The 16,699-nt window shown below is 45.7% G+C and overlaps 1 protein-coding gene and 1 long non-coding RNA gene across 3 annotated transcripts in view; one reads left to right on the forward strand and one right to left on the reverse strand.

Moving 5' to 3' along the window:
- Positions 1 to 1,009: 1,009 nt before the first annotated feature.
- On the reverse strand, positions 1,010 to 2,268 carry LOC138149156 (uncharacterized). Its single transcript, XR_011165247.1, has 2 exons — positions 1,917 to 2,268; positions 1,010 to 1,738 (listed from the first exon to the last, which is right to left on the reverse strand). It is a non-coding gene; the product is annotated as an uncharacterized lncRNA (long non-coding RNA).
- Positions 2,269 to 2,413: 145 nt separating this feature from the next.
- FOSL2 (FOS like 2, AP-1 transcription factor subunit) overlaps positions 2,414 to 16,699 on the forward strand; it is a 36,152-nt gene continuing 21,866 nt past the window's right edge. The window contains exon 1 of one of the 2 annotated variants that reach the window (XM_069072120.1): positions 2,414 to 3,730. In XM_069072120.1, the coding sequence (XP_068928221.1) occupies positions 3,629 to 3,730 (102 nt within the window). In that variant the 5' untranslated portion in view covers positions 2,414 to 3,628. Of the gene's footprint in view, positions 3,731 to 3,779; positions 6,087 to 16,699 lie in introns of those variants that run through there. The other variant, XM_069072121.1, reaches the window with a different exon arrangement.

The following is a 16,699-nucleotide window of genomic DNA, read 5'->3' on the forward strand; positions in this document are numbered from 1 at the left end:
TGGCAGCCTAAAAAGCAGCTTTCCCCTTCGCAGGTATGACTGGAAAGGGTGTGTGGGTGAGACCACGCAACATCAGGCTTTTTGAAGGTGGAGGTGGGGGCGAGGATCCCACGGGGAAGCAGCGTCTATCTCGAAGAATCGGAAAACTAAAGCAAAACTAAAAGTGATCGTGGTCTGCCGGCTCACGCGCGGCACAGGGGAGGGGATCAGACAAGTGCTTGGGCCAAAGGACAGCCTCAGTCCCAAGCCCTTCCTTCACTCTCCTCCTCCGTCCCCCTACCCCCCATGAATTTGGTAGGGTCTGGGTGGGAAGTCAGTTTCTGCCGCTGCTGCTACCAGGGACTAGGCTAAGGCTTTGGTGGCAGAAGGGGAACGAAGGCGGGGAGATGAGTGGAAAAATCGCGATTTTTTTCTCCGTTCCCCCCCGCCCTGAGCTTTCGGGGGTTTGCTGCCGGTGAAGGAGCTGATCCGTTTTGCGTCAAAGATCTGCATTTACTCATCCTTCTGGGAAAGTTACATAAATAAGCCAGCGAGGCCAAAAAGCCAAACCAAACACAAGCAAGAAACAAAACACAAGCAAACCCCTAAACCTTTGTTTCCACTGCCGCTGACATCTCTCCTCCTCCCCTGCAAGCTCTGAGACCTGGCTTGCCTCCTTCCAAGCGTGCTATAGCCTGGGTAGGAGGAGACGAAAAGCACTCTCTCAGAGCTGGCTGGGTTAGGGACAGAGGCACGGCCCGGCCGGGGCCCGCCCCAAACTGGCCTGGGTTGGGACTAAATGGGCGTTAGAAATGTAAACAACAGCCCCGAGGGAGCGCTGGGCCGCATTCCTAGGTTTCCGCGGCTGGGGAAGGGCTTAAAATGCTCCCGACCTCGCGTCCAGGAGAATGCTCGGGACAGAGAGTCCAAAAGGCCCAAGCTCTATTAAGACTGAAGACACTTTCCCCTCTCCCCGACCCCCATCACACACCTTGCACAAATAAAGAAAACTAGCTACGAAAAGACAATCACAGATTAAGAAATCATTTATATAGCGCCTATTTGTGCCAGGCACCGAGCTGAACCCTTTACAAATATTATCTCATCTGATTAGCGTCTGAAAGGGATCTTAAATGGGGAAACTGAGACTCAGAAAAGTTAAGTGACATGTCCAAGGCCACACAGCCAAGCAGCGGCGGATCTGGGATTTGAATGACTACAGATGCTGACTACAAATGTTCCCATTGCACAAAAGATTGTCAGGCCCAAGGAATCAGTGAGAATTTTGGCTCAAGAGCCCAGGCTCCCAATGTCTAGTTCTTTGGAGGAAAGAGACGAGGACATGACCTAGTCTACATCCCTCCTTTTACTCTCCCCCCCCCCCATCAATTATAGTTTGGGATTTGCTTATGACGTATTATTAGCACGTATCAGATGCGTTCTAATTGTACTGCATTGAAGCAACAGGGATGTCATTAGAATCATTCATTCCATCTCTGAGGATCCTAGGAAGCAGTCAATCCAGCTGCAAGCAGCTGGCATCACTCAACCCCGCACCCAGGTTCTACTGCGTTCCGCCGGAGCCAAGAACAGCACTCTGGGAGCGCCCGAGTGAACCAGTCCCCGGCCCCACCCAGGACTGCAAAATGCTTTGGTCTTTGGACCTCCACCTCTCAGTGGCCCTGAACACAGCAGGCAGCCAGGCACCAGACAGCTCTCTCGGCCGCGCCTCACTACGTTCCCTAAGTGTCCTTTGTCACTGTAATTAAAACAAGAAAAGAAAAGAAAGGCTAAGCCGAAACCTGGTCGGACGAGGCCCCTCTCTGTTCTCCCGCCCCAGTTCCCCTTTAAGTGGAGTTCTGAAGCCTCTGGTAAGCTGGGGAGCAAGGGAATCCCTCTCCCACCACGTCACCCTAACCAAGGAAACCCGCACTCACGTCCTGCAACGCAAATGACCATCTTTGGCAAAGTGCGCCAATGGAACAGACCAAAGCGAGCACGGGAGGAGGGGGGATGGGGGGGGGAGAAGTGCCACAAATCCACTCCGGTGCGGTACCCTCCCGGGGGGGGGAAAGAGAAGCTCGAGCTCCGGGCGTGCCCCTCCCCCCTTCAGCCCCTTTCTCCTGTCTCTACGCCCCCCGCCACCTCCTTCCGTCTTTCCTCACTCCGGGGTGTCCGAATGGTGTCAAGTGCCCTTTAGCTGAAGAGGGGATAGAAAGAAAGAAGCCTCTTCTTTCTTCCTCCTCTCTCTTCCTCCCTCCCCTTTCCTCTCCTCCTCCTCCTCCTCCTCCTCCTCTCTTTCTTTCCTCTCCTCTCCTCCCCTCACCCGCCCGCTCCTCCCCGCAAGGTGGGGTTTGGTGAGCTGGGGGTTGACGTGAGTGAAAGATCCACATGGTACAAGGGGCTGGATAATAAAGAGTGTGGAGTTGAACTAATGCCATTGCACTGAGTCATCCCAGGCAGGCAGAGCTCTGGGGCTCGGAGCGCAACATCGGAAGAGAGACAGAGAGAAAGAGAGAGAGAGACAGAGAGATTGAGAGAGAGAGAGAGAGAGAGAGAGAGAGAGAGAGAGAGAGAGAGAGAGAGAGAGAGAGAGAGAGAGAGAGAGAGACCCACTGAGACAGGGACGGGGCGAGGCAGGGAGGGGGAGCTGCAGTTGCAATCAGGAAAGAGAAAGACAAGAAAGGAGAGAGGGAGAGAGAAAAAAGAACCCCACCGCCACCTCTCGCATGCCGGGGAGAGGGCAGGGAAGCCTAGGTCAGGATCCGTAATTAAAGGAGAGCGCAGCTCTGCTCTAAAAGACCGAAGCTCCGCTCGCTCTTGGACTTGACACTAAGCAGCCGAGAGGACCCCTGGCAGGAGGGACTGAGCTTTTGCTCTGTGTCCATTCAAAGGAAAAAGATTTTCCCTCCCTTTGGGTGGTATTCGAGGGGAACCTTCGGACGAGTGGGGAAGGTTTTTGTTTTTTGAAAGCATTTTTTTTTTTCAGATTATTACCGTTTTGCTAAGTGTCAGAGCCTCTTTGAAACTCGGGCAGCTATTCGATCCACAGGAAGTTTATTCTCAGCCTCTTTTTTTTTTTAAAGGAGGAAATAGCCGCAGAAGTTTCTCAAAGCGAGCTTTCTTAGCTGAATGTCTACGGCTCCCACTGACAGGGCTCGCTAGTTTGGTTTCCAGTCTTATTTTTTCTCTTTACTCCCCCTGCCCCATTTTTCTTTGCGGACATAGATTCCGTTCCCCTTCCCCAAGGATCCAGGTTCCCCCCGCCCCCAACCACCCGCTCTCCGGTTGAGAGGGGGAGGGCGAGTGGGAGGGCCCGAAGGGAGGGTCAGACTTTGGGGAGAGAGAGAAAGGGCCAGGCGGCCAGCTGGTGCCCGGCAGAAGTTCTGAGCGCGCCACTCCAGGGCTCGTCGCAGTCGACTTCAGGCTTCTCGCCTCTTCGTCCCCCCCCCGGGAGCGTTTGGAAGCACTCGGCCTGGGGGTGGGGGGTGGGAAGGGTTTAAAAATACTGAGACTACCCCGAGAGGAGATCGTCGGGGGCGAGAGCGCTCCAGCAAGTGCGAGGCGGGGAGGAGGAGAAGGAGGAGGAGGAAGAGGAGGGTGGGGGAAAACAAACACCCTGTTTCCTCTCGGGCTCCCACCGCGGATCATGTACCAGGATTATCCCGGGAACTTTGACACCTCGTCCCGGGGCAGCAGCGGCTCTCCAGCGCACGCCGAGTCTTATTCCAGCGGCGGCGGCGGCCAGCAGGTAAGCAGGAGAGGTCGCTGGCTTCCTGGATGCACCTGGCGGGGAGCGAGCCCTTCCTTTTCCTCTTTCCCTCCCTCCCCTCTGCCAGACAGCCTTTTTAGTGCCTTTCTTTTTTCTCTTTTGTCTTTGGGCCAAGAACCTCAACCCAGTGCGTTTCTCGGGGTCTCGTTTCTTCGAATCTCTCCCACCCCCTTGCCTTTTTTTCTCCTGGGGAAAAAGGGGAGCATGTAGATGTGAAGCGCTGACAATGACTTACCACCTACTCCATCATCCCAACTCTTTCCCTAGATGGATATGTATGTTCCTCCAAGACCCCATCCCTTTGCATAAAATAAGGTTAACCCAGGGCTAGCTTGCTGACTTCTTGGTGTTTCCCCCGTCTTCACGGTAGAATCCCCACAGATGGACAGAGGAAGGAAAACATCCACCTTCCCCAGAAGCCATAGCTTGATACCCGTAGGGATACCCCTCCCTCCCTTCAGCCATGTTTGTAGGGAGACCCCCTTGATGGAAGAGGTTGGGATCCAGGGGATATTCTTTGGACTACTAGTTGGGGAGCAGCATACTACAGAGGAAAGAGTGAGGGGTTGGGAGCTGGGTTCAAATCCCAGGTTGCTACTTTGTGCTTTTGTGACATGAGGCACATAACTTTAGCCCACTGGCTCTTGGTTTCTTCAGATCTAAAATGCAGAGGCGGGACTAGATGACCCGGAAGGCTCCTTTTAGCTTTAGATGGAGGATCTATTCAGTTATGTGCTGAGGTGAGTGAGGGTAAGTGGTTAGAGGTCCAGGGCATGGCAGGAGTGAAAGGCTCATCATCAAAGAGTCTGACCCATGCTGAACTAACTAGCCTTTCCCTAAGGCAGTGTGCACCAAAGGGATTCAGCCTGTGTCATGCCCACTGTGAGAGGGGTCCACCTTTACCTTCAGCCTCTCTCACTTCTCACCTCCTCTGTAGAGTCTTCTCCATACCAGAAAAGCCCTGGAAGTGGACCTTTTTGTGGGCAACAAAGCTTTATTGAAGGGAGAATGGAGAGAAAAGTGGGGGAAAGGGGCAGTTGTACCAGAGCCCTCTCTGGTTTTTTGGGTGGTGCTCAGTGCTGAAAAAGCACGTAGTTGGTATATTTTTAAAGTAGCTCAACTGGTTTGAAGTCGAACAATTGTGTATATGAAGCTGTGCTTGCCTATAAAAACCAGAAAGATAGTGGTGGTGGGGGGCCCCCATGGAATATTATCTTCACATAGACCTTTACATGTGTGGGCTTGCCTTATGCATTGCATTAAGTCATGAGGAGGCCCACCAAAATTCAGAGTAGCCTCTTCTTCTCTGGGTTTCCATGTCTTCCTGAAGAGTTGTGGAATACAGACCAGAGGTTGTCATCCTTCTGATCTGAGATATATATGGAAGGGGTTGTGGGAAGAACCATAAAAAGAGGGTTAGGAGAACTCTGTCTTGGACTTTGGGGGGAAGAGTGGAAACATAATGATGTTTTTGTACCTATGAAAGGATACTTTATTCCAAAGTGATATTCAAACTGGTGACATTCCACCCCTTAGTAGACCTATGCATGGTCTCTAATTCTACTTTCCCTCCTCTTCAAAACAACAGCCAAACACACACACACACACACACACACACACACACCCCTCTACCCCTTCCATAGACTGTATAGTACAGTCTTATGAATACTGTGAACATTCAATTGTTTTACTTACTTAAATCCAGTAAAATTAAACTAAAATTTCACCTGAAATAATTACATACCTTGTCAAAAAGGTACCATTGATTTCATACCCATTTCTACCCATGGGCTGGAATAATTTGCTCTCTCTGCCTTCCCTCTCCTTCCCTCCAATATCAAATTTGCCCAGCTCTAGAGCCGACCACCTTGTGATCCTACCCATTTAGTTTCTCCTCATTTCTTCCCTATCTACTTTTGCGTTGTTTGAGTGGGGACGATCATCTTCAGTTTTACAGTCATTTTGCTAAACCTATTTCTGACCTAGTTGGGATGGGATGAGAAGTTAGAGCAGTCAAAGAATCATTTCCAGTTGGATAATGTGTGTCACTGAGGCCTTGGAGCCCATGATATAAATTGAAGCAATGCCTTGCTGTGGATCAAAATCCAACAGAGAAACAGCAATAGGAAGGAGGAAGAGAAATTACTCCAACCGAGCATAATGGAGACTCATTAGCTAAACAGCAAGCAAGTGTTGGCTAATTCCTAGCATGCTGTAACACATGAAGGTTTTGCAATTGATAATAACCTGGTATACTGCTTCTCTCATATGGCCTGCCAGTTCTGCTCAGCCATCCGAAGTCTGAGGCGCCTTTCAAACCAGAGAGATTTTCAAGGTAATTCGGGCATTAGACAAGCTCTGGAGCCACCCTCTCCTTTTATAGTTCTGGAAGATTTTTTTTTTTTTGGTTTGGTCACTAGGGTTTTTTCCATCATGGTTGCAACTTCTGTGCAAAACCATATTGAAGGTAGGGAGTGGTTGCTGGGCTGGCCTTAGTTACTTCACAAGTAGGTGCTAGGGCCCTCTCAGAGACACAGGCTGGCAAGGCTCATGGTAAATTACTGTAGGCCAGAGAACCCGCCATCACTTTATTTCCCCTAGTTTACTTTAGTCTGGGACATGAATGGTGGGAAAAGGATGGACAGCTGCCTCCTTTCTGGAAGCCTCAAAAGACTAGGTCAACTGAGTTGGGTGGTTCCTTTCCAAGTAAGTCTCCCCTCAGCCGAATTTTCCTAGCCTCTTGCTTCTTGGGGTACAAACCTTCCTGGTAGCACAAACATGTTTCCCTAATACAAATAGCAATCCTTTTCCACCCATCTCCTTCAAAGGACTTGGGCTGACTTAGCACAGGACCATGCAGGAGAGTGACATTTTCTCCAGAGAACTTTTTTTTTCAAGTTTCTCATCTTGAATGTGGCTGGAACTTGAAGCATGAAAAATATTTCCTGCTCCAGTTCTGATTTTATCCCCCAAGATTGCTTGTCTATCATTCTTTATCTCTCCCCCCCCACTCTGTTTTCTTTTTATATGTATTTAGGGAATTTTATTTTTCTTCTTCTTCCTCCCTTTCCTAGGAAAACACCTCCCAGATCTGTATGCCTTCTCTGCCTCACTTCTCAACACTTACGGTCTCTGGGAGGGAGCATTACGCAATCTAGCCAGTTACACAAACATAGGTTATTTCATAACTTGTTTTCATCAGCTGGGCCCCCTCTTTATTAAAAAAAAATGAGCGCACTCGAGAGCACACACATACACACACACACGCACACACACATAAAAGACAACAAAAACAAAAGCCAGAACTTTTCCAAGGTTGACCATTTCTCAGACAACTTAGGATAATAAATCAAGGGCACAAGAATCCTGTTTTCCTATCAAGGAATACTAGAATCAATCTCCTCTCCTCACAAACTCCCCTTCTCCTCCTCCCCCTCAGTCCCCTCACCCCATGCATACACGCACACACACAATATTTCCCTGGGAGTGAACTTTACCAACAGTACCAGGCTGGGACATTCCTAAGTTCAAACAACTTTACCAGAAATGACTGAGATTCCCAAGGCATCGCCAGCCATACTTCTTGAGTGCCCCCTAGGGGGCACTCTTAAGAATGTCCCTGGAAATGTCTTCCTTGGAATTCCAAGCTTTAACTTGATTCTCAGAGCTCTCCTGGACTAGTTTTTAGAGGGAGATAAATACCAATATGCTCAATCTGTCCTTAATTGGGAAACTGTTTTCTATTTGAACTGTATCTCCCAATGAAAAATGTATTCATTAGGTTGGATGTACCTGGTTGAAACAGATATTTTCTCGTTTGGGTTACCAAAATGTATATGGGTACTATCACTCATTTTCCACTGTTACTTTTCTAATGACATTGAAATAGGGACACAGAAAGTTTTTTCCCCTGAATTTGGCGATGGTGGTAGTGAAGGTGCATTTTTTTGTGCCCTGATCTGAAAAAATGTTATAAATTAGGATCAGATAACAATGTTGTCCAAGGAATTTGGTCTGTTCTGTTGATTCTTGGTGGAAGTCAGCTTCACTTTATCATCAAAGTGAATGGATGTTTTTTTTTCTCCTCCTCTCAGAAGATAAATGTAGTTCTCTAGAGTGGGGGCTTCAGTCCTCCAAACTGAAATTTTAATTAATTTCTATTACTTGACTCCCCTCCTGTTGAGGACCAACTTGCTGGCATAAAAGGCATGATTGTAAAGCAAGGAGATTGCTTCTCTAAGTAGTAAATCAAAACTTTGACCTCCCAGAGTGGTTTTCAGAGCAGTCCTCTGGAGAGGCCTTAATCTACTGATGCCACCTTGTTTCTATAGTATTCAGCACATTCTTTTGGATGACCTTCATGGGGGGAAAGAGGGTAGCAGAGAAGGGAAGCAGCAGTAAATTCTTAACCTTTGAGGGTGGTCTCAAACCATTGGAAGCTGGTGAAGAAGGAGAGTGCAAGATATAACTGGCAGTCTCTGGTCAAAACATGAACTATGGCTTAAAAAGTGATATGTCTGAGCAGTGGCAACATTGTGAAGCTAAGTATATAACCTCCCAAAGTTATTGCTTTAGGAGATAGCCTGTTATAGTGGAAAGGGCTCTAGGGGTTCACTTCCCAGCTTCTTCAGTTAATACTTGTATGCCCTTGGGCAAGTAATTTAATCTCTCTGCGCCTCAGTTTCCTTGTCTGTTAAAATGTGGGCGTTGGACTAGCTGAACTCTAAGGTTCTGTTCAACTCCAAGTCAACCATACTACTTTAAAAGGGAATGCTCATTTGCATGTGTACATGCTAATTCTAGTGGAATGTTAGCTCTTGAAGGGCAGGTACCCTGAATTATTTGTCTCTGTTTTGCCCCTTAACCCCAGCCCCCTAGCATGGACCTTGGACATGGATGGCACCTAATAAATGCTTGGCATTGAAATGCCCCCTTTCTTGATAGTCTTGCCGTATATGTCTCTTGTGTGGTATATTCTGGAGGCTGTAGCCTTTGTGAATGGTGGCAGTAACCATACATTCTGTAACCCTATACTTCTTTGACTGGCTGGCAATTTTAATTTGTTGGGTTTGGAGAGGGAAAATGCAGTATACAGCTTTTCTTGGTCCTCCCCACTCTTTCTGAGACCTACAACGTGGCAGAATTTGCCTCTGTGCTCAAGAGAGAAGAAAAGATGGGCGTTTTGTCAGTTTGTCAGCTTTAGGATAAGTGAGACGAATAATAGATGCTTAGTTCATTCTTACTGACTTGATTGGAGTAGAGAATATAGTCTCTGCCCTGAGCTAGCCTAGGCTCAGTGCCTTCTCTAAATGATAGAGAATTCAATCACTCATGACTAGGTTTTGTTTTCAGAAAGTTTTTGATCCAATGGGTCTTCTTATGGTTTTCTTTTCAAAGAATCTTTGGGACAAAGGGACCCTAAAAGAAGGGCTATGCAAATTACCACAGTGGTCATTAGCTTACTCAATAACTGTTCTTAATGTAAGTGGTAGTAATGTAACGTAAGCTATAGACCTAGTATTAGGAAACTTCTTCCCAGATAATTTCTTAGTCTCTTCAAAAGGTCATAGAAAAGAAGTGAAATACAGTGGAAAGTGTGTGTGTGTGTGTGTGTGTGTAAGGGTGTCTGTGAGTGTGTATGTGTGTGTGTGTGTGTGTGTGTGTGTGTGTGTGTGTGTGTGTGATTTGGGGCAAGTCAGTCATTTAACTTCCCTAGACTTTGTTTCCTTATTTGTAAAATGAAGGGGTTGAACCCAATGACTTCTAGGCTTTATTCCAACTTGAAATCGATGATTCTATGATCCTTCATTCTGATAACTATGCACAGAATTAACTTACCACCAAATATGTCAGCCCTGAAATTGGGAAGAAGTAATTTATGGGGGTAGCTAGGTGGTGAAGTGAGTAGAGCATCGGGCCCTAGAGTCAGGAGGACTTGCATTCAAATCTGGCCTCAGACACTTAACACATTTAACTAGCTGTGTGACCTTGGGTGAGTCACTTAACCCCAACTGCCTTTAAAAAAAAATAAAGAAGTAATTTACAAATCCCTGCATCCTGGCATGGTGGAAAAAACCCTGGTTTTAGAGTAAAATTTGAGATCCAAATCCTGGCTCTGCAAATTCCTACGTGTCACCTTAGGAAAACTAATTCACTTTTCTGGACCTTGGTTTCTTGATCTGTAAAATGAGAGGATTGGACTAGATGTGCCTCATCCCTTCCAGCTCTAAATTTATGCTTTTATAATTTTAAATGATTGTAGGTTTCCTTTCTTCTTTTCCCTGCCTTGCCAAGATGGCAAAGAGTACAAAGGAAATCAATAATATGGCATACAAAACATTTTTTTTAAGTCCATAGACCCCAATTTTAGAAATTTCAGAGGAATTTTAGAGGAAAGATGGAATAACTTTTCCTAAAATGACGTTTACTTGTTAATTTAAGTAGGATGATTTAGTTCAATTTTATTTAATATAAATTTAATGAAATACCTACTATGTGCCAGGCACTGTGCTACCTGTGTGAACTTAGGTGCCTGGGATTCAGAGACAAAAATGAAACAGTCCCTGCCTTCAAAAGCTTACATTCCACTGTGGAGAAGAGACTGGTAAGAGGCAAAATATAATTCCTTGTAAGAAAAAAAGAACTTCAGATATATGAGACTCTAATGGAGGATTGAGATACAGGGTAGGATATTCCAATTATTCTATCAATAAGCATTTATTAAATAACTACTATGTTCCAGGTACTATACTAAATGCTGGGGAACCAGAGACAAAAATGAAATAGTCCCTGCCCTCAAGCAGCTTATATTCTATCAGGGATGAATGGATGGAATTTTATCTAGCTACTATGTAGATAGTGTAATTTACCACTTGAGGGAAAGAAAAGAAACTAGAAAACATTTGGATCTGGATTTACCCAGAACCTTTCCTAGGGGTGGTTTTTTTTTTATAATAAAGCAAGGAAAATGAAAAGATACATGAGGAATTCATCCTCATCCTTCAGAACTGTGTGCTTACGTCACCCCATTCATTTCCCATGAAGATAGACATTTGCCCTGAACTTCTTAGGAAGCTGGAGAGGGGATTCATGGGGGAGGAAACACAATTCCTCACATACATCCGTGAGTCCCTCCCAGACCCATAACCTCAGGAAAAGACTGGGCAGCTTTGGTAAGAAAACACTTAGGGGCATTGCGGCATTAATGGAAAGAAGATGGAATTGAAATCAGATGACCTTTTTTTTTTTTCCCCAGAAATTGCCTCTATGAACACAGGTTCATATCCTGGCTCTGCTATCTACTACCTATGTGACTTGGGGCAATTTTATTTTCTAGGGTCTCAATGTTCTCATCTATAAAAGGAGGGGGGTTGAACTAAATGACCTTTAAGGTTTCTTCCAGCTCCAGATTTATGAGTTTATAATCCTTGGATTCCTGACTTTTTTTTTTTTTGTGAAATAGACCTCTTTGGCAGTCTGGTGAAACCTATAGACTCCTTCTCAGAGTAATGTTTTAAGTGCATAAAATGAAATAAAATACATAGGAAAAATACAAAGGAAATAAATTATACTAAAGTCCAAAATATTTTTTTAAAAGTCCACAGACCCCAATTTCAGAGTCCCTGCTGTAATTCTGTTTGGAAGCCTGGTCCAAGATGACATTCCAATTATGAAATGCCAAAAAATGGGTATGAACCAAGACCAGCTGTCCTGGATTTGCATCTCTGATGCCATTTTTTACCATCTCAGGTGACTTTATCTAGGACAAGTCATTTGTTTATTTCAAATAAGATTCCAAATCCCGACCCTTGATCAGTACTTGAATAAGGTGACAATAAAGGCATTCACCATCTAGAACAAACTCAGAATTTGAGAGCAAATTGACTAGTAAAATACAGGACTCCAAATCTTAGAATCCCTGAATCTTCCCAGTTGGGAAGGAACTCAGAGGTCATCTGGTCCAATCCATAGCTGATCTGGAGTCCCCTTTAGAACATCTCCAAGTGATGACCCAACTTCTTCTTAAAGACTTTATAGTCACCTGGAAGCACACTGGAAGACAGCTCTAGTTGGTAGGAAGTTCCTTCCTGAAACTTGCAGCTTTCATCCACAGCCTTCCAGGGCCAAGCTGGACAAGTCTAATCTCTTTCACATGACAGTGTTCCAGATACTTAGAGACAGCTATCACGTCTGTCTTCCTGTGGTAGTGGGGGGGGGGGGTCTGAGCGAAGCCGGCGGGGGGGGAAGGGGGAGAGGGAGAGAAAAAGGAGAGAGGAGAGAGAGAAAAGCAGAGATGGATGGAGGAGAGGGAGAAAAGGAGGGGGAGAGGAGGAAAAAAGAGAGAGAGATGGAGGGAGAAAAAAGAAGGGAGAAGAAAGCAGGGAGGGAAGATAGTGAGAAAAAGAGGGAGGGAGGGAAGGGGACAAGAGAGACAAAGACAGAGAGAGAGCGCTATAGATATGGATATCTGGATCCAAGACAGTAGTGTGAGTTCTCAAGAAAGGTAGCTTTCCCTAAGGCTCAGACTTACTCTTCATCCTTTGGACTGCAGTGACCTGTCTGGCAGCTCCACTGCATGCATCCTCAGGTGCTGACAATAGGCCCAGTGATGTCATTTCCATACACAGTTTGGGTGGAGGTGGAGGTGGGTCTGAGCCCAGTATTTTCAGCCAACACCCAGCCAGGGTATTTTTTGGATACTGGTCTATCCAGGAGTTTATTAGGGCCTCTGGAGCCTGAAGATGAAACAGCAGGAATAGGCCTGTTGACCACTGGATGCTTTAACTTCCTCCTCTTGGTCCAGAGTCTCAAGAAGCTTAGGGAAAGGAACCAGGATGCTGTGGCCTTTGGGACATGCTGACTCTTGTTTTTACTTCTTCCTTTTTTGTTTCTGAGGATGTTATTTCTCCAGAATTTCTCAGGGCCTTAATAGGTGCTATTTTATCTTTTTGCTGAAGCTTCTAAGCCACTTGGAGACTGTCAGAGTACCCCAGGGTATGTTGCCTACTGTATAGCATTTAACACAGTGACCAACACATAGTAGGTGTTGCAAATGATTCAGTCTTTGAGCTGGAAGATGACACATGTTTGGGCACATGTGGCACACTAGAGTTCCATGGCATCTTCAGGGCTGTCCAAAGAAGGAAAGTTCCCAAGTAATCAAAGGTACCCCCAGGAAATCAATTCAACTCAAATCAGTTCAATTCTCCAAACATTTTTTAAATGCCTCTGAGGTGCCAGGCACTGTACTAACCATTGAGGGTGCAGAGACAAAAATAAAATCAACCTTTCCTTCTACATTTATAGCAGCAGCACCTAGTACATAATCATGTCGATTCCACTGTTCTGCACCATTAAATCTTATTTTAGGTTCCCCCCGCCCCCATAGACTTCCCTGTTAGTGTAGCACAGTGCCTTGGCACATAGAGGGAATTTAATAAATGCTTTTTATAAATGTTGAATATGAAGGAACTTGACCTCCTGCTGAGTTAAGTTGCCCTCCTTAAGTGGTCTGTTGATGCTAACTCGTTCCTGGGGATGCATGATTTATTCTCAGTGTGGCATTATTGACCTGATTCTAGGGTCATGTTTGCACAGAAGGATGCCAGGATCATTTCAGGGACCACAAACTGCCAATCTCACCACTTCTCTCCTGCATCATCGTAACTTCCTGGCTAATGCTTTCAGAGTTGGGACAAGGCACATCTGCCAGATCTAATTTAGACTTTTGTGTGTCTCCCAGAAAAGCTCCTCAGAGACAAAAGCCTTCTTTATCAGGGCCCCAGGCCCCTCTGGGGATGGGACATGGCTTTTCTTGCAGTTCTGTGCCAGGGTGTTATCCAGATGGATTTACCTCCTGTCTGAAACAAGGTGTACAAGCATTTCAGAGGCCCTCATTACCTACAACCTTGTTTTTACTGCTGGCTTGTTTTGTCTAGACAGGACCAATTGCTGCAAGGAATCTGGCGGACAGGATCTCTGGAATACATTTAGTAGACCTGCTGTCTACAAAGCAAATCAAAATGCCGGTAGCAAGCCTAGCCTAACTTTTCTTGGGGGCCTTATGCCTCTTAGTCCCAATTTTCCAACCTCTGGTTTTCTCCCAGGAGTTCAATGTGTGGAGGTGGGGGTTCCATTCTATAAGAAAGTGGAATATACTTTCTTTGAGGAAGATGCTTTCCTCAAAGCCGATGGTTCTCCTGAGATCCAGAGGGATCAGAGGGATTGAACCACTTATCTCCAGATGACCCCAAGAATTGTTAGTTAAAAGTAAAGAAGTAGAATGTAAGTTTGGGGCACTTCCCCTCGAAAGGAGGAAGAGGAAGCAGTTTTCCCAGTAGTTGCTTGCAGCATGGCATGACCACTGATGTGATTTTGGGCAAGCCTTCTCTCCGTGCCTCAGTTTCCTCTTCTGTAAATTGAAGGGCTTGAATGAAATGACCTTTGAGGTTCCTTTCATCTCCTATGAGCTTAAGAAGGGTGGAGTCCTGGATGCTACAAGTTGAACACAGTCACCCATATACATATACACACAGACTCTCTAGCTCATCCTCCCGAACATCCTTTCTCCCGCTTCCTACTTGTTCTCGCAGGGGAGAATGATGCCCACTTGGCTTCCTGACCCTTCTTTTCCTTCTTCCTAGGCTCAGCTTGTGCCACTTCCTACATGAAGTCTTTTTGGATTCCTCCAGTAATTGCCTCTGCTGCCCTTTGAAATTTCTTTGTGTACATTTTGTACAGATTTTGCACGCATTTATATTTAGCTGTATTTGCATTATTTTCTCACAGTATTATGTAAGTTTCTCGAGGGCATGAGCAGTTTCATTTTTAGTTTGAATGCACAGTGCCTAGCACATAGTAGATACTTAATATATATCAGTTGAATAAATCATCTCTCAAACCTAGTCATCTTTGCCCTTAGTGTTCCTTGTGGAGTCCTAAAGGGTAGGATCTTTTGGCACTGGGTCCTTGGGGCAGTCACATTCTTCTCCAAGCCAACTAGTTCATAGGATCCTATCTATAGAAAAGGACCTTTAGGGGCCCCCACCTCCCTCATTTTACAGATGAAGTAACTGGGGTCAAAAAAGTTGAATGATTTGCCTAATGTCACACAGGTAGCAAGTAGCAGAGGAAGACTTTAACTGGGGTCCTCTGACTCCAAAGCCATTGCTCTTTCCTCTGAATCACATCACCTACCTTAACTGAGGCAGGATTCAAGCCCCCGTCTTTCTGAGCCCAGCCCTCCTCTGTCTGCTGTGTCAACCAGCCGCCTCTAGGTTGGCAGTCTTTAAGCCCTGCGGTTCCTTGGTTTGAAATGAAAACATTCTGTCTTTCCATCTCCTAGATCTCCATTTCTACTGAAGGAACCTAGGAAGAGTTGGTGGATGATTTTTCAGGGCATCCTTGGAAGGAGCTGTAGCAGTAGGTGATTCTGTCCACTCTGGGCAGACCAGAAAACACACACACACACACACACACACACACACACACACACACACACACACGGATGCTCTGGTCACCAGTGAATTACGGAGTCCTGAGATGGGTCATCTAGCTAAAAGGAGAGATGCTTCCAAGTTGTGGGCTGTCTGAATCCAACCCAGGAAATCTATGGAGATCTTTGGCAGGGTCAGGCTAGATGCCAGAGTGTGAGCTGATTCAAGGACAAAGCAGGATGTAGGTGTGTTGTATTTTGTTTATCCCCCAGGTGAATTGGTCAATCAATGAGCATTTATTATGTACTTATTAACATGCATGGTACTGTACTATAGATGGGGGAGTTGCAGACAAAGATGAAGTAATCTCTTCCTCCCTCAGCAAGCTTCTTTTCTGTCTGTTAAGAGATTCTATACGTTAGATATTAGAATATTTACAGAGGCTTAGGTGAAAACATCAGGAGCATGAGGTTTTCTGGTTATTTTTCACCCCTGAAGGCTAGAAATTTGGGCAAAAGATTCCAACCGCTTTAGGCCTCTGGTTATAAGTTGACCGGGTTGTTCGAGATGACTTCTAAGGTCTCTTCTAGGTACTAAATTCTGTGGTACTGTAATTTCTCCTTTCCCAATTGCATCCCTGAAGATGTTGAGTTCTTTCTGTAATGAAGAGCCATGTTGTTTCCCTTATTTTTAAAATAGATTTTTTCATAAACCATACCACACACACAAAAAAGTTTTATGGTGTGGTACAGCAGGGGCAAGGTAGAGACGAAAAGAGAGTGATCTTCAAAACATTCTGGCTACGGGACTTTGGACAGACAAGTCATTATACTTCTCTCAGGGGCCTCAGGAAACTCTCTAAGACTGTTAATTTCCAATTTGTATCAGTGGAAGAATTTTTCACACTGGGGTTTTCCCACGCTAATAAAAATGGAAAATTTGAATATTTTTATTATCATCTGCATTTTTTGGAGGATGAGATAGGAGACAAAGAACATTTTATACCTATAAAGTTTCTCAGGAGAAAGAATCTCCCAGGTAACCTCTATGAGGATGGATATATGGATAGATGAGTAGATGGATACATTACGTGTATTCTGGCACAGATGAACAGAAAGGTAACAAGTATGGAGTTTGTAAGTAGAAAGAGCTGCCCCAGGACCCTCTCCCACAATGCTGATCCTTCAGCCCAACAGCTCTCCATCCTTTTAGGAAAGTGGTACATTCTGAAGGCTTCTCTCATTGGTCACTGGCCACAGAGTTCCTGCACCTAGGGGAATGATTGACAGCTGTGAATCCCAAGCCTCTCTGAACAGCCAAGCAGGAGGCCCTTCTGCTGAATACCACGACAGCTTGCCTGGGTGAGGTGCAGAGAGTGCCTGGTTGTGTGCATACTGATGGGCTGCTGCATCTATTTTAAAAGTCAGCTTTGGATGTGTTGACAGCCTTATTTCTCTGTCACATTCCTATAGTTGGGCCGCAGACTGGAATGGAAAGACTCGTGCCCAGGCAG

This window comes from Petaurus breviceps, unplaced genomic scaffold, assembly GCF_028583685.1.
Source record: "Petaurus breviceps papuanus isolate PSGF00001 unplaced genomic scaffold, PetGlider_PUasm1.0 90845, whole genome shotgun sequence".
NCBI classification, from domain to species: domain Eukaryota; kingdom Metazoa; phylum Chordata; class Mammalia; order Diprotodontia; family Petauridae; genus Petaurus; species Petaurus breviceps.